The following is a 17,506-nucleotide window of genomic DNA, read 5'->3' on the forward strand; positions in this document are numbered from 1 at the left end:
TAAAAAATCTCTGATTCAAAAATTTGAAAACTAAAATATTTTAATTTAATATATTGTAAATTTAATTTATTAGATCTTGGACAACAATTAAAGTCAAATTAAGTCAAATTTTGATTTTATCGAACCTACACTTATTTAAAAAATAAATAAGAAAGACAAAATCCATAATTAAATTTGAATAGATTGAAAATAACTATTTTTGAAAGGTTGGGGTGTTACATAAAACCTCATAACTTACATTATAATTGCACAATATTTATAAAGGTAAATTAGTTAAATCTAATAATTTTATATTACTATTACACTGTGTTTGTAAATATATATTAGCTAATTACCATATTATATTGATATTAGTAGAGTTTTAAGAAGATGCAATATAGTGTTATAATTAGGAATATTGAAAAATGATGGTTAAACTCCTTATAACTTCACACTACAACTACACTATATGTGTAAATATATATAAATTAAATCTCATAACTTCATGTTAGTATAATATTATATAAAATATAATAAGAATTCAAATGAATACATTGGAAAAAAATGAAAACAAATAAATAACAATGTGTATAAATAAAGGAAGAAAGATCTAGATAAACATTGAATCTTTTAACAAAAAATAAAAAAAATAAAAAAAAACTAATTAGATAAAACTAATTCGGCAAAGAAAAGAGAGATAGTTTGGGTTTAAGAAAACTGTGTTTGGAGGAAGCAAGAAAGTAGTATTTGGAGTGCAGGTTAGGAAGTCTGAGAATGAAATGCAGATTTATAAATTAGTTTGTGAAATATTTTGATTTTAGATTAGTTCAAACTTGTCATCTTAATTATTTTAATATAGTCAAGTTTAAAACAATCTAAAAAAAAATAGAAGAATATTTGTTTTTTGAATTTTGAAATGTAGATTTGACTAAAATTATAATTTTATTTAATTTATTGTTTTATAATTTGATATTTTGATTTTATTAGATTTTGAAATAAAATGTTATACAAACATTTATCTCTTTTACTGATTTAAATTGGGGTTTTCTACACATATAATTTAAATAAATATACTCGCAAAAATCTAGTTCAATTTACTTTTTACCCCTCCTTACTATTCAATTTTTATTAAAATTGTGTACATAATAATGAAAAGAAAAGCATATAAGGGATGCTTTTTGTAGTGATCAATTTACAACTAGGAAATAGAAAAAAAAATAAAGAAAATCTCCTGAAATAAAGGAAACATATAAACAAAGGGAAAAGAGTGAATTAAAAAAAGATAATCTAATAAATAATAATAATTAAAAAAAACTCTAAATGAAAAAAAATAGAAGAAAGAGAGTTTATTTAAAAAATATTATTATCATTAAACTAAGGACTAGTTTGGAATGAATTATAAATTTTTTTTATTTAAACACTCTTGATTTAAAATAAAAACACATGTGTTTGACAACTCTTTCTTAGATGTATTTTTATATATAAGTTTGTTTGTTTCTTATATACTAAAAATGTTTTTATTAATGTTTTTCAAAATTGATAGATGGTAGCTGAAGTTTGACTAGAGTCGGTGGTCGGAAGTTCGCCAGCAAAGGTTGTCGAAGTTGGCCGACGGCGACTGGAAGTCTATCGACATGGTCGTCGGACGTGGTGACCAAAGATGACTGACGATGGTCGTCAGAGGTGGTGGTTGGTGTCGGTCTATAGCAGCTACCAGAGATGTGTTTAAAAGTTGACCGACAAACTTTATAAATTAAATTAGAAAAAAAATATAATCCATAAGTTTGAATAGTGTTTACTATTCAAACCCATGAAAGGAGGGTAGGAAACCCTTGTTTCAAACGGAGGTTGAACTTTGGATGCCTAATTCATCCTAAGTCTAACACTTAGAAACAAACAAATGTTATCAATACAACGAGGCTCTTATCCAAATCTAATGGCCCATATTTTGCAATTGTGGGGCCGCTACACTTCACCATATCCAAGTCCTCATTCATTCAAGCCACTGCCTGAAGAGCATCATATAGCTACCATTGCCACCTTCACTTCAACCAGATACAGCACAATCTGATCATACTAAAATGGCACTCTCCTCATTAACCTTCACAACCCCAAGAGCTCAAGCTTCCCAAGTTTTCACCCCCAAATTATCTTCCACTCTTAAACCCACTCCTTCTTCTTCTTCAGTTTCTGCTACCAAAAAGGCAATATCTAACATGGGCATTGGGCTTCTTGCTGCTTCGGTTCTGGCTCTGTCGCCCTTGGATGCCAACGCTACCAGAGTTGAATACTATGCCACTGTTGGAGAACCCCTTTGCGAGTTCAACTATGCGCCTTCCGGGCTTGGCTACTGCGATATCGCCGTCGGATCCGGTGAGGAAGTTCCTTATGGTGAGCTTATCAATGTCAGTTCCAATCTTCAGTTATCAAGTAATTTCTTATTTTACTTTTATTCACATCATCAAATTCAACCATGGTTTTATATGACTGCTTGTTTCCGTCGAACTTCTCTTGCATTGATTCGTTGCAATGTGCAATTCCCTCGTATACGCAGTTTTGTCGAATATATGAATCATTATCCGATTATTAAGGTTTTGGGTTTCGGCATTTGTTTCGTATACTAGTGTGCAGGGAGTAGAAACCGAGTTAGAAAATTACATGTCTGTCTTTTTGCTGAGTTCGCATGCCATGTTGCAATTTGCAAATGAATGTTCTGCAATTGACAATCGTTTCAATCGTTTAATCCCATCCCCATCCCCCCATAAGGAATTTTCTGAATTGTTTTTGGCTTAGGTTAGACATTCGGTCCAAAAATAAAAATTGGGATTCAATCCAAGAATGGTGAATCTAAAGAGTCATCATCTTGAAGATCCCACATTGAAAAAGTTAGGTACCTCACAATCTTCATAAGATACTTCATAAGATAGACTAACTCATCTCATTAACAACTGATTTTAATTTAAAATCTCATGTTATCTAATGTAGGTTCACTACACTGCAAGGTTTGCTGATGGGATAGTGTTTGACAGCAGCTACAAGCGTGCTAGACCTCTCACCATGCGTATTGGTGTTGGCAAGGTATTGATCATGTGTTCCTTAAGGTGCATACGAGTTTGAAAATTTTGGCCAATTTATTTAAGAGCAAGCAGCTACAGGTTTGAGAGCAACGATACTAATTAAGAGAACAGAGTGATAAAAAAATTATTTATTTGAGGTTATTGTAAACTGAATCAATTTATGCACTGTCCACCTTAAGTCATTTCTTTTAGAAGACATAATTGAGTAGAATTCAATTATACTTATATTCTGCCTATCAACAAAAAGAAAATTAGAGTAAGAAAGTCAAAAGAACAGCCTATCTAGGATTGAGGCACGTCTCTCTATGTGCCATCTTAAAAAGTAGGCACCTTGCTGCATCAACTCGGTTGACATTCATCTCCCTAGATGAAACTGTCTTCTAAGAGACCTTGTGTGCAGCTAGTTCTCCCTCTAATCCCAAATTGTTCGCTTGCCAAAGATGTAGAAAGAAAATGGTGGGTGTTTATTTAACAATTTGAGAAGGAAAGGGCTTTATGAGAGTGAAAGAAAGGTCTCTGTTATCAAGATGGGAGGGTCGGGTACTGAAGTTTTTCCTTCTCCCATTCATAGATTAGGAGGAAGATACTATTTGTAAAACTAACTTTTATTTTACTTGCAACCATTTGATAGGCATAATATGGATAAATAAATCATTGACTTAGTCACTAACTACATTCATTTCACCTTGTGAGGAGTGTGGGTAACTGAGTGGGTGTAGTTACTTACCACATCGACTCATTGGAAAAAGACTAAAATTGATTAGTTTGTTACCAGGTAATAAGAGGATTGGATCAGGGAATATTAGGGGGTGAAGGAGTACCTCCTATGCTAGTAGGTATGTCTACTGACAAAATGAGTATGATTTTGTGGTTTTCTTTTCTTGCTGATTTGCTTCTAAGAAATTATTGCCCCTCTGACTTTGCCTAGGTGGCAAACGTAAGCTTCAGATTCCTCCACATTTAGCCTATGGACCAGAACCAGCAGGCTGCTTTTCAGGTTGAATTCTTTAAAGTAAACTGCTTTGTTTTGAGTGTTGGCTATCTAAGTTTTCATGAAATGTTGCAAGCTCTCAGTCATTGATTCTTGCTGGGATGTTTATTGTAGTTCATTTAGTGCAAATGCATTATTTGTTAGTGTAGTTGCTTTGCTCCAGATTTCCTTTTTTGCTGCTAATGAAACCCAAGTCGCAAGTAACTAATGGACGCTGTTAATGCTATTTATGTTGCCTTTACAGGTGACTGCAATATACCTGGAAATGCAACTCTTGTGTATGATATAAATTTCGTTGGAGTCTACTCGGGAAATAGGAAGTGAAGGAAATGATATCCATTTTCCTACAAAATTCTTGTAGATAGACAACACACAGTAAGTGATTTTCTGACTGTTCTAATTGTGCAATCATATAAACCTTCCCTTTTGTTGGTTTCTCTCTGAAGTCGTGGTCACGCCGCCACTATCTTGACACATCCCATTTTGATACAGTAGAATCAGAACAGTTATCTTAAAAGAAGTCTCAGATTGGAAATTACCATTACATGCTCCCTGCTTCATCTTATGTTCATATGCTTCTTTCCCCCCTGGTTACCAGAACTTAAGTTGAAGCTAAACCACGCGCCAAAAGAAGTGCATTTCTCTCTGGATTTTCCAAGGATGTAGAACTCAAGCTGAATCTTAAGGCAGAATACTTGGTTTTCTCCAATTACCCCCCAGCAGGACTGTGATTCTTTTTAGGTGAAAATCCAGCTAGGCATGGTTGAAATTGCTTAATTCCAAACATAATTGACCAAACTATGTATTTGGTTGTTTTACAAGCTTATGACTGTATTTCCATGCAATGCATGGATACTATTATACTTTGTAAAAGTACGTCTTGTTCCTGAGTAGTTCAGTAACTTCCTTCAAATGGAATCTAATGTGCGCATTTTGTTTGAACATATTCTTTCTTTGATATGATTGAATTGTCATTAGTATACACAAATCACCCTTATTTTTTCTCACTGCGATTTCCCTTTATGCTACCTTTGGATGTGAGAAAAAGGTTAACGGGAAAAAAAAGGTTCCGAAAGCCAAAAGCAACGAAAGCAGGATTCTTTCCTCGCGTTTGGTGAAGAGAGAGAACAGGAAAGGAAGGCTTGGTTTGGCCTTTTTCTTCATTTGCTGGGACCAAATGCGGTTTGAAATAATTTGAATTTTGTGTTCAAATTTTTTAGGCTCTTTTCCAAACCGAAAGTAGATGCAAATGTATAGGCATAATGCTCCTTCACAAATTCAATAACTTAATGGTTTCCAGTCCTTTAAAATAAAGCGATTTTCCTTTTTCTTTCCTGTAACAGTTAATAACCAGGTTGGAATCTTGTCTTTTTAGGTGAAAGAACAGCTGTGGAGAAGCCAAAGTCGTCTCACAACACAGGAAATTACAACATCATGCATCCTCTTAAACCAACAGCAGAAATAAAGTAATCTCTTACATCAGCTATTAACAACTAACAACCCCAAATATTCTACTAGGTCATCCCCCAAATTGACCCTTTCTTCTTCACAAATGATTGAAACACACAGTAATATATATCATTACCAGAATTATTGAGCTATTTGACAAAAATTTAGCAGAAGAGAGAGATAGAGAGAGGTACAAAACAGAAGACTTGTTTTAGCAGAAAAGAATTACATGATAGAGCAGGCATTTGGGTTGTCATCACTGAACATGTTGATGTAAGGATCTTCATATTTGGTAACAGAAGCAGTAGTGGCATTTTGCTCCACATTTCTTACATAACCTGGTGGTGCTTTCTTGTCATAAGCCTGAGCAATGTATGGCTGTGACACTAAGCTGTAGGGAACATATGGCCATATCTCAGCCTTTTTTCCTGTGGACTTTGCCTTCTTCAGTACCTTGCTTGCTTCAACATACCCTGTAACTGTCACCTTCTGCTGCTTCCTGTTTATCTCCACAGATTTCACCCCTTCAAAGTTAAAAAACACTGCATTTTGTTAGATAGAGAAAACAGTAACAAGTAAAAACAAAAGGGGTGAGTTTCTTTAGACATAACATACCACTGAGTGAAGAGAGGGCATTCTTGACCTTAAGTTCACAGCCATCACAGTCCATTCTGACCTTCAGCTCCACAGTTTGAAGCTGTTTCTTCTTCTTGTGTTTATGGCTACTACCCACCAAATCTGATAAGTACTCCAAAGTCCCACCAACACCCATTTTCACACTTTAATATATGTAGTTGAAAAAAGGAAAGGTACAACAGAAGCTCACAGAGCAAAACCCAGAGAAACTTTGGAGTCAAATTGGGTTGTAGAAAGAATGGCAATGTAACTTTGGCTAGAAATGATGGATCTTTCCCTTTACCTTCCCTTCAAGCAAACAAGCATAGGAAAGGGCATTAAAAACAAAGGCTGCTTTCTCTGTCTCTCGCTCTGGTTTGAGATGGTTATATCAAAGGAAACAGGCTTCATTATATAGCCATTTGGGTTACATTTAAAAAAACGAAGGAAAAAGGGTTGTGTTTTGGTGTGGCCCCCCAATCACCAAAAATAATTTGGCTTAGGAAGCTTGATTTTTTTATTTTTTATTTTTTTGCCGTGGACGTTGCATTTGCTTTAAAAAGGCAAGATTTTTAAGACGATGAATATATTAAAACAAATTTATATGCTTTTCTTAATGAAGAGGTACTTTTGGCTCTATCCTTTGGATGATTATTGGTCTTTATTCAAGTAATAAAATTAAAACTCTTTGAGCTGTCATTGGTGGAGTTTTAAGTCTTAATTCTTCTTTAACAAGTTCTAAAATCCAACGCTATGTATGTTTGCCAAAAATGTCACCACCACGTTTTACCTTAATACATAAGGAGTCTTCTTATTTTAGTGAATATGAATACACACCATCATTGCATAATTGATATGATCATAATTTATCTCAATTTTCCATAAATTTTTTTTTTTTTTAAAAAAACTATTTCATCTTAAATTCTATAAGAAGTTTGAAAGCGGGTAGGTGATTAAAACATAAAATTGGTGACTAAATCAATTAATAATTCAATTGAAACAATATGAAATTAATTTTATTGAAATGGGTTTGGATGGCTTAAATAGCAAGTAACGACAGACAGATGTTGTTAGGAAGAAAACTATTAATAGTGAAAAGAAAAAGTAGTCGTCATGTCGTTTTCTGAAACATAACACAAAATGAAAAGAAAACATATGTAATTAGATATTAATAAAAGATTAACCATTATTTTATTATAATAATAATAATTATTATTTTGTTTGTTTGAAGATTGTTCTGTTGGGCTGGAGAGGACCCGAAGGAAAGTGGGCAGCCTCCTTCCTTATGAGCATAATCACCTCGCCACTTCTTTAATAAACAAATAATCAAACTTACTTTAATTGTATTTTTTTTTTAAGTCTTATATTAATCTTTCCCTTTTATTTCTGTTTCTATCATGTACATTTTATTAGTTTTTGTTTCAATTTGAATTCAAATGTTTTTGGCCGTTTATATTAACTCTTATTGAATACCCTTTTATGTTTAATTTATGTTTTAGCTGTTATTATTTTAGAAGTTTTAGTTTACTTTATCATGTATCAATATTTTCTAGTTTAGTTTTTGTGAAATTTTCACAAATAGAAAAACGTCAAACTACTTGCAGAAATAACAAAAAAATACGTAGAAACTGATAGAATTCTATCGACCTCTATTATTAATAGACTTGTTTCGTTTTATCAATGATAGACTCGTATCAGTTTCTATCATTGACAGTATCAATTATAGACTTTTATCAATTTCTATCACCGATAAACTTTTATCAGTGTTTATCAATGATAGACTTGTATCAGTTTCTATTACTGATAGACGCTGATAGACTTCAATCAACGTCGATCTGTGATAAACATTGATAACAATGTCTATCACAATCATAATTAAATTTTACTATTTGTGTAAATATTTTCCTTATTTTTCTATTTTTTAAAATCTCCCTAAGTTTTTTGAGTGATGATATGATATATGTACCCAACATGATGATTGGTGAACTAGTTGAAATTTGAGAGTAAAAAAAGTCACTTAAAGAGAAAAACTTGAAACTTTACAATATTTTAGAAATTTGGAGGATGAATTAAGATCCTTTAAATTACATTTTTCATCCCCTTAAAGTTATGTCAGATCACTAACTATTACTTTATGCAAGTTTATCACTGGTTAATTTTAACATTCACAAGTAACTAAATTGAAAAATGGCAAAATACAAGGTACTAAATTAAAAAAAAAAAAAAAAAAAATGAAAACGTTGAGAAAAAACCACATATATTTGGCCAATTACTAATTATGAGTTTAAAAAAATATGCAAATGTAGATGGTGATAAAAATATAATAAACTTTCAGAAGACTTATTTTACTCCTCAAATTTTGAAATTTATTTTATTTTAGTTCTAAAATATTAAAAGAAAAATAGATATATATTAATCTCTACATAATCACATACATTAATTACTTAGATGGAATAAGTGGTCAAATATTATGTGATATAATAATAACAAAGACTAAAATAGTTATTTTCTAAAAGTTCAAAGTTAAATAAATATTTCAAAACTTTCAAGACTAAAATATTCATTTTAAATAAATTTAATATTCATTTTAAATAAATTTAAAGGACTAAGATAGACATTTAAAGATTTAAGGAACCAAAATGATATTTTAATCTAAACACTTAAAAGAATCTAAAGTCTATTTTAATAATTTTGTTTTTCAATATAGACCATTATAATTAAATCAATAGGTAGAGATTCATACATTCAAACTAAAAAAGAATTTACTAATATCTTGATGAATTAAATAAACTTAATGATTCATACTCTATTTTGATGGACAATTTAAGTGTTTTAAGAAAATATTTTGAAGCATTCCTCTAATTAAATCAAAACTTTTAAAGCTGTTTATATAATTGGAGGAAAAAGATTATAATGTTGACTCTTTTTTCTATGAGAGGAAGGAAGTAAATCCGTGTGCCTAATTTCACCTTTTTCTTTCTCCACTTTCTATTTTGTCTTCACATTTTTCTCTAAATAACCACAAATTTAATAAAGTTACTCTATGAGACTATTCATCTTTTTGGCAAGGAATATTTTCATTTCATCATACAACTTTTTTTTTTTTTTTTTAAAGTAATTATGGCTACAATAATAATTTTATTGACTTAACTTTGGATCTCAATAAAATAAAATTTATTGAAAATTCTACAATGAAGAAACCTACACGAATCCTCGTTTTCTTATCAATTGGTTATATCATACTTTTTATAATATGAAATCAAATATTCTAATCTTCAATTTGGTGTGTTGTTAAACTAAAATTAAAAATGATCATTTATTTGTATTATGTTATTTACAATAAGGAAAAAAAGAATGGGTGTGTAATTAATTTAGAATAATATTTTCTCCAAAAAGGTAGACATCAAATGGGATAGGACAAAGGCCTCTGCAAACAAAAAACTCTGCCACTCTTATAGATAGTGGGACCTTCAATGTGAAGATAAGAATATTATTATTATTTATTAAACGAGGAATGTTATTCTTCAAAAAATTTAGATTTATATTGGAATATTAAAGTATTTCAACCAGACAAAAATTGAAACTTAGGATTTTCTTTTTTTTAACTATTATGGTCAAGCGAACAAAATTATGGATAATTATTTTAGATAGTAAGATTGCTGAAAATATTTTCAAGTATAGACTATAATAAACAGTGATACTTTGCTATTTTTTATAAATAAATTGACTTATTTTTTTTATTTAAAAATAACTCCAAAATTATTGTAATTCTAATGGATCTTTCTACAATATTCAATAATTGATTCTAATTTAATGCATATTTAATCAAGAAAAAGTGGATTGAGAAACAATACATCTTCTTGTACCTTTTTTATTTTGGAGGTTTGGTTTTGTTAGACAAAGGGCACTTTCTTTTTTATTTATTCTTTTCAATGGAACAACTTTTAGAAATGGAAAAAGGTGACTTTCTTCACCACCACTACCCCAATACAATTATTGCTTAACATTTTAGCTTTCTTTCCTATCTATAATAGATTATTATTCAATCAAGTTATCACATTTTTATAATAATTTGAATTTTAGATATAAATTTAGATATTTTTCTTTCATATATTCAATGCTAAAAAAATCCGATATCACCAAATAATTCCTCCACCTCTACCTCTCATTTTTCGGTCCTTTAAAATATTAATCAGGTGGCCGTCACATTGTGGTAAATTATCTAAAATAATTACATGCACGTAAAAATTGTAATTCTTAGTATTTCTAATCATTTCTCTTTTAAGATGACAACATAATTTAAATATATCTATATTTTTTAAGCTCGTAGTAGTGAAATCAGAATTTCTATGATTTTTTTTTCAGATTGTTCATTTGTACTTAATAATATGATCACATGAACGAATTTGTATAGTCTAAGTTGATTTGTGAGTTTATGTTACTAAATCTATATCGTTTAGAAGCAAGTTTAATAAATATGAAGGGAGCAACGAACCACAGACTTCTTAGTGCTAAACTTTTTTTGTATGTTAGTTGAACTATGCTTACTTTGACATGCAACATGTATGGTTAATATTTAACTAATATAGAACAACTAAATCTATTTTAAATATGAGAATTATTTTCAACTATAAGAAAATTAATCAAAATATTTACAACTAATACTAAAATATCACAATTTAACTGTGATAGATCGCATTAGACAGCGATAGACTATTATCTGTGATAGATCGCATTAGACAGCGATAGACTATTATCTGTATCTACCATGATACAGATAGACACAAATAGTACCCTATCAATGTATCGTTTTGTATCACATATAAACAGTGATATTTTGCTCATTTTAAATATTTTTAATAATTTACCTAAAATGGCTTTGGGATTTTTTCTGCTCTTGAATTCTTGATTTTATGTTTTACTTTTTCAAAAAAAATAAAAATAAAAAATAAAAAAGAAAAGAAAGTTAGTTATTCTTTTTAGTCTTTTAAGTTTTGCTGGATTGTTTCTAGAAAAAAAAAAGGAAGAATACATATACATAAAGAAAATTTATAAACAAATGTATTTGATTTTGAAAAACAAGATGCTCTATAACACATGGTTTCAATTATTGTATGGTGAACAGGTCCGACTATTCATCTAAAATGCCTAACTTCTATTACTTGATTTGTCCATTAGTGGCAGTAGAAAAGTTTAATTGATACAAAATCATTGTGTATATATATAGAGAAATGTTTACATATGTATGAACATACTTGTCCAGAATAATAATTGGAACTAATTAATTAAAAGCTTAATTATTTGAGTTGAAATACAAATTGTAATTTTGATGTAGGATTCCAATAATATGGTATTTGGTTTGATGAATGGAAGAGAGGAATTTTTGTAAGAATAAAATAATTTGTGGTACTTTGCTGTACGCGGTGGCAGGTATGAAATTGACTCATATTTATATATTATTATTATTGTATGAGTCCCTATTCCTTCAGAGGTTGGATTCTCAATTTCTAACAATAATTGAAATTTGGAAACTGGGTTGCCTTCACGCAGAAAACATATAAAAAATATTAAAATGAAACATTGATTTGTTCTAAAATTAGGTTAAATTACCAGATTTTTATATTCGTAATGGAAGTTGATAGTGCAAATTTATACCAATTGAGCTATGTTCATTTTGATAATATATCTATTTTAAGCTCAGGTAATAGGACTCTAATAATAGGACTCCAATAGTTACACACCTATTTGGTAACTGTTTTTTTTTTAAAATTAAATTTATTTTATCCCAATTTTTTTATCCTGATTTGTATCTTTTTTAAGTACAAGGGATGAATTTTTAACTAAATTTCAAAAAAAAAAAAAAAAAATTCAAAGACTTACTTTTTTTTTATTTTCAAAATACTATTCTTTTGGTTTTTAAAATTTAGCTTGATTTTTGAAAATATTTGTAAAAAGTAAATAACAAATGAAAAAACTTTAAAGGTGGAATGATTGTTTTTAGACTTAATTTTCAAAAAAAAAAAAAAAAAATCAAATTGTTATTGATCAGAGTTTACACAGAAATTTTTTTTGTCCCTTTTTATGACTATTTAAACGGTTTAATAACCATTTTATTATTTTTTTTATTTTTGAAAATTAATTTCATAGACATTACTCCCACTCCCAAATGTCTTCATTTGTCATCTACTTTTAAAACCAAGCCGAATTTTGATAAATAAAAAAAGTTAACTTTCAAGAAGATAGTTTTGTTTTTAAAATTTAACTAAGAATTTAACTATCATACTTAAGAAAGATGCAAATCACTATAAAAAATGTAAATGAAAGACTTAAATTTCAAAAACAAAAACAAAAAACCAAATGGTTACCAATCGAGACCTTAATTTTTTGTTTTTAGTTTTTAAAAATTAATCCTATAAACACTCATTCAATCTTTAAATTTCTTACATTGTTATCTATTTTTGTCAATATTTTAAAAGAATCAAATCAAAATTTAAAAACCAAACAAACTACATAATTAATTATTTTTGCCCTTCTAATTTTTTATTTTTTTTATTTTAATTTTTAAAAATTAAGCCTATAAACATTTTTTTCATCTCTAAATTTCTTGTATTGTTATCTACTTTTTACCTGACATTTTAAAAAATAAAGCCAAATTTTGGGGAAAAAAAGTTTTTAAAATCTTGTTCTTGGTTTGGAATTTGGCTAACTCAACTATGGTAAGATGTAAATAATGGTAAGAAATTTTGGAGGAAATACAATGATTAAATATTGGTTTAGTTTGGAAAGTAAATAGTAAAAGTTAACCAAAGCAGTACAACTAATGGTAATATATATTAGAAAAGAAAAACATATAGATAGAAGAATGTATAGCTACATAACCAAAAATGCAACTACTATCATCAAAACCCCGATTGGATGGCTCATATAATGCCCAAAAAAATACTAAAGAAAAGAAAAGAAAAAGGAAAATGCCATTGATGCAACCTTGCAAGGACACAAAAGATCTACATGTCCTTGCTGGGGGGAAGACGTAAAGAGACGACCTTCATTTACATGTAAAACTTAGATAAGCTCAGAATCTACATCACACACAAGAAGAAACAAGGTAGAATACCAGAAGAAGCAGGTGCGGCAATCTGATCGAATAAAAGCTTGATGTTATGAAGCAAGGGACAGCAGCTGATGGTTTAGAGGGAGCCCTTCCAGCTACGGCAGGGGCTACCGCATGCCCCCCTGGAGCGCTCTGCTGCTCATTGGCTGGCAACGGGTTCGGCGGCGTCTCTTTTGCAGGAGCAAGAGGCATTTTCTTTTCATTACTGAGATCTAGACCTTTGACATGGACATGGTAGAAATAAGAATGGAAGATCGCAATGATAAAGTGAACGGTTCAAGAAACAAGTTTATAATACAATGGAAAAGCAAAAGCATACTTTCATTAGGCAAATGAAAATATATACAATGGACAATACAAATAACCAGCCCATATGAAACGGAGGCAGAACAACAATGGCGGTTAAGACAGTTCAAAAATTTTCTTTAGGTCTATCATTGCACAAGATGTGAGCATCTGCTAAGTGGCTGCAAATTCATGACAATTACTAGGAGTTGGAAATCTTACAATTTGCACGTGACCAACCCAACTTCAAATCATCCCTATCAAATACCATCCTGTATCCAGTCATGTAATTTTCTGCATGAGACGCGTACAAAATTACTATTTTCATTAGATGAACAACTTGCTATGCATATAGCACACATATCATATATTCATATATATTTGAGGAGACATTGTGAGCTTACGTCCCAATATTCCGATATCTCCATCAGCAGGTAGTATAGCAAAACAAAACCCAGCTAACCCCTGTATCCATAGTACTGTTTTAGTATTACAACAGATATTATTTTCTAGTACTAGAAGCAAAATGTGTAACATGTGACTTCTTTAGGATAGTTATAGCAATTACATCATTTATTAGATAGTTAGAACTAGATAGTAACTGCTAACCTGTATCAAAGAAGAGGACGCTACCTCATCTTGATGGTTTAAGCAAACATTCTTTCTTCTTTTATTGTTTTAGTTGTTCTTATTCTTCATTTCCTTGGGGACTCTATTTTCTGGAGTATTCAGAAGCTATCAACTTCACTACCATGGTTCCAAGTTTGATGTTTAAGTACTACTTTTATGCCCACTAAAAGTGGAAGCTATTCCATTAATGGCTAATTATGACAAATTTCAAAGATCAAGTCCACACCTTCATCCACATTCACTAAATCGAATCATGTACACTTGAATATTCTCAGAAAGAAACTTCATCTACCTCATCGCCATAGACAGGGAACACAGGATCGTGAACCACAAAGCTATTGTTTAGTGGGAACAACAATGTCACAGTTGGAACCTTTGGCATTGCATCTGCACTGTTGGAAAAAACCCATAACATTAACATTAGGCATGCACTAGGTATGGAGTTTTAGAGGGAAAAGGATTTTAAAGGTTTTCCATCTCATCAATGTCACCTGATCTTATAGCAATACTTCCACGGATATCCTTTAAAGGAGACGGTGCTTGTAGTGTTTAACCTTTTATCAAACTATCAAAAGAGGAACTGGTTAAAGGAAAAATGAAGTAAACGAACTATAAATTAAGTACAAAGCTCAACTACAAAAAGAATGTACCTCCATTACAATATTTTCATATGCTTCCTCTGGAAGATATGTAAACGACGTTCCACTATCTATCAATGCTTTAAAACTTGTCTGCTTGAGGCATGAATTCTCAATACAACATGCTTCCACCCCCACAACGTAGGTTTCACTGAAAGATTTGGGTATGACAAGGACTTCAGTCAGCATATATAACAAACCATGATCATAAACTTGAAGATAATTCAATATGATAATTACTATTTCCCATCTAACGGCACAAATGAAGTCATTTGTTGACTTGCTGGTCCCTTGTCTCCAAAAAAAATTCTGCCAGACCCATCCTCATTAAAACACAGTGAGAAAGAGTTCTGCACCAATTCTTCTTTTGCAAGAGAACTAAGAACAGAAATTTCTCCTAGCCCCAATCCAAAAAGACCATCTGGAGCAACTCCACTTAGATAACCGCCACTTTGTTTCATACCACACCTGTATTAGAGAGCAAAAAAAGGGTAATATAAATACAGCATCCTTCCTCACTGTTGAGTTGGCATACAAAGGAAACAATTAGAGCTACAAACTGTAGGATCAATGGGTCATACCCTAAAATGACTGGAGCCTGAATCATACAATTAGAAGAATTCCCACAACCGAATGAAAGATGCAACACATCCTGAATTAGTAGTCCTGAACTTGAAGTATTTTCAGTAATGTAGTCAATAACATAAGGACATGACTGCTTCGGACTTTGGCAGCTTTGGCCTGACTCGCACAAATTATGGCTGCAAGATATATGCTTGCTCGTGCTTGAACTGGATGGGCGGTATTCATTGAGATCTTTATCCTGCATTATAAATAATGCCCCAAACATGAGGGAGCAGGAGCACCTGCCAATCAATCATCGGAAATAAGTGCTAAACTTGCTGTCTTATTAAAAAGACTTCATAATCCACTAATACATTTGCGCCAAAAATGAGTTAGCCAATCATTATTCTTTAGATGCAGATGATAGAGTCTTTCATGTCCGTCTCCTGTCGGGCATTTTCTTTTTCCCATTGGAACCAACCATGCCTTTCTTTTCCGCAAAAAAGCTCAACAAAACTTTGAATTCCAGGACACAATTTGTCCAAGTATCACCCTCGCTCTAACGGAAACGAAAAGGCAATATGCTTGACGATAAAGCATAAGTCGTGCACTAGAAGTAATTAACGGCTAAGTAGAAAGAACAGATTCTGAAAAGCAAGCCTACCAGACTGCCATAGTAACTTGCAGACAAGGGAGCACATTGTATGCAATCACAAGGAACCCAAAGTAGATCACTCCCAGCATCCAATGCAACCAGAAATGAAACACTCGGTGTCCCGATATCGATCCAGGTGTAATGCAACCTATAATACGTAAATAACAAGTTTGATTTTCAAGGGCATAGGAAAACATTTTATAACACAAATTTTCTGATAAAGGTGCCACTATGTAAAAGGCTATAACGATTTTTTTTTTTGGGGGGGGGGTGGGGGGGGTGGTGTTGGGGGTTGGGTTGGGGTTTGGGGAGAGAGAGTTACTCAAAGAAGGAAGAAGGAAAGGTTTGCAGAGAATCATGGCGTCAAAAGAAAAACAAACAGAAAAGTAAATGCAAAACGGAAGAACAAAAATAGCAAGAACAAAAAGGAGAAGGTAGAGTGATGGTGACCAGCCAAAGTCATTTCCCAACGCAATGGTTTTGCTGCCTTCAGACGGGAAAAGCAACTGAAACCGAGAGCCAAGTTTCATCTTCTGCCTCTGGAAGTCACCGCTCACAAGCTCCTGATAATACTCCATGCTCCCCTTCTCGGGCCATGATGCTCGAACACTCGTATTCGTACTCCCTGAAACCCTAAGCGCCTTCATCTCCTCAGAGAACCTGTGAAGTATCCTCGATGTGAACGTAATCGACACCGCCTGGTGAACAGCAATCACCATCAGCAGCAACAAAATCAGATTCTGTAGCGACATTGCGACTCAGTCCTTAAAAGGACGAAGGAAGTAGCTCGACGACGAGATCTGGAGCTTCAGAAGAAACCTGCCAACAATTCTGAGCCTCAATTACCCACTGAGGTACCAAAATGAGTAATAGAAACAGAAAGAATCGGAGGCTATGAACCGAAAGCCAAATTATGGAAGAGGGATCGGAGAAATAGGCCAACGAGTTCAGCCGGAAGTTGGAAAGAAGAAGTGAAGTGAACTGTAAAGAAGAAGCAGACAGAGAGAGAGGAGATAAATAGAAGAGGGCAAAAGAAAAAGGAAGGCGACGAGGATGACACGGCGCAATTGTATTGCACGCGATCCCGGGCGCGTGCTTTAATTAATTCCTTTTCACTGTGTGCGCGCGCGTAAGAGAGGTTGTCGTTTTCTTTAGTCACCGTTGGATACATTTCTTCTGCCTCTTTACTTTTTTCGTTTTCGTAATTTATTTTTCAAAAACATATGAATGCTTTTGTAATTATTTTTTTTAAATTTTTAAATAAAATTAAATGCAGACTACTATTTTTAGTTTTAGATATTTGGACTTTTGAAATGAAATAAACTAACGTTCAAAATAAAGGGGAAAAAACGAAACAAATTATGTGGAGAATATTGAAATTTAGTGAATGAAACATTCAAATTTATTTCCTATCGTGTATTGAAATTGTCCAATAAACATAGTTCAACTAATATAATATATGTACAATCAATTTCGAAGTTAGAGATTGATTTCTCACACCCTCTATTGATT

General features: G+C 31.9%; 3 protein-coding genes across 7 annotated transcripts; 1 reads left to right on the forward strand and 2 right to left on the reverse strand.

Moving 5' to 3' along the window:
• Window positions 1-1,986: 1,986 nt before the first annotated feature.
• On the forward strand, window positions 1,987-5,659 carry LOC120073819 (photosynthetic NDH subunit of lumenal location 4, chloroplastic). 4 transcript variants are annotated; one of them, XM_039026685.1, is made up of 6 exons: window positions 1,987-2,384; window positions 2,965-3,057; window positions 3,832-3,892; window positions 3,985-4,053; window positions 4,292-4,422; window positions 5,423-5,659. In XM_039026685.1, the coding sequence occupies exons 1-5, from the start codon at window positions 2,061-2,063 to the stop codon at window positions 4,369-4,371; spliced, it is 627 nt and encodes a 208-aa protein (XP_038882613.1). In that variant the 5' UTR covers window positions 1,987-2,060; the 3' UTR covers window positions 4,372-4,422; window positions 5,423-5,659. The 4 variants fall into 4 exon arrangements, with proteins under 4 accessions (XP_038882613.1, XP_038882610.1, XP_038882611.1 ...); XM_039026682.1 differs by lacking the exon at window positions 5,423-5,659 and adding an exon at window positions 4,540-5,027; XM_039026683.1 differs by lacking the exon at window positions 5,423-5,659 and adding an exon at window positions 4,543-5,027.
• LOC120073820 (heavy metal-associated isoprenylated plant protein 23) lies at window positions 5,472-6,614 on the reverse strand. The gene is made up of 2 exons (XM_039026686.1): window positions 6,112-6,614; window positions 5,472-6,020 (listed from the first exon to the last, which is right to left on the reverse strand). Exons 1-2 carry the CDS (start codon window positions 6,266-6,268, stop codon window positions 5,722-5,724), a joined length of 456 nt encoding a protein of 151 aa, XP_038882614.1. The 5' UTR covers window positions 6,269-6,614; the 3' UTR covers window positions 5,472-5,721.
• Window positions 6,615-12,944: 6,330 nt separating this feature from the next.
• On the reverse strand, window positions 12,945-17,008 carry LOC120073953 (aspartic proteinase-like protein 1). Of its 2 annotated transcripts, none has more exons than XM_039026879.1 (10): window positions 16,445-17,008; window positions 16,004-16,142; window positions 15,357-15,598; window positions 15,016-15,243; window positions 14,788-14,926; window positions 14,629-14,702; window positions 14,430-14,529; window positions 13,912-13,972; window positions 13,730-13,801; window positions 12,945-13,440 (listed from the first exon to the last, which is right to left on the reverse strand). In XM_039026879.1, the coding sequence occupies exons 1-10, from the start codon at window positions 16,744-16,746 to the stop codon at window positions 13,196-13,198; spliced, it is 1,602 nt and encodes a 533-aa protein (XP_038882807.1). In that variant the 5' UTR covers window positions 16,747-17,008; the 3' UTR covers window positions 12,945-13,195. The 2 variants fall into 2 exon arrangements, with proteins under 2 accessions (XP_038882807.1, XP_038882808.1); XM_039026880.1 differs by having other exon boundaries at window positions 15,357-15,641; window positions 16,445-16,595.
• Between the last annotated feature and the right edge of the window lie 498 nt (window positions 17,009-17,506).

Source organism: Benincasa hispida, chromosome 3 (assembly GCF_009727055.1).
Source record: "Benincasa hispida cultivar B227 chromosome 3, ASM972705v1, whole genome shotgun sequence".
In the NCBI taxonomy this organism is placed as follows: Eukaryota; Viridiplantae; Streptophyta; class Magnoliopsida; order Cucurbitales; family Cucurbitaceae; genus Benincasa; species Benincasa hispida.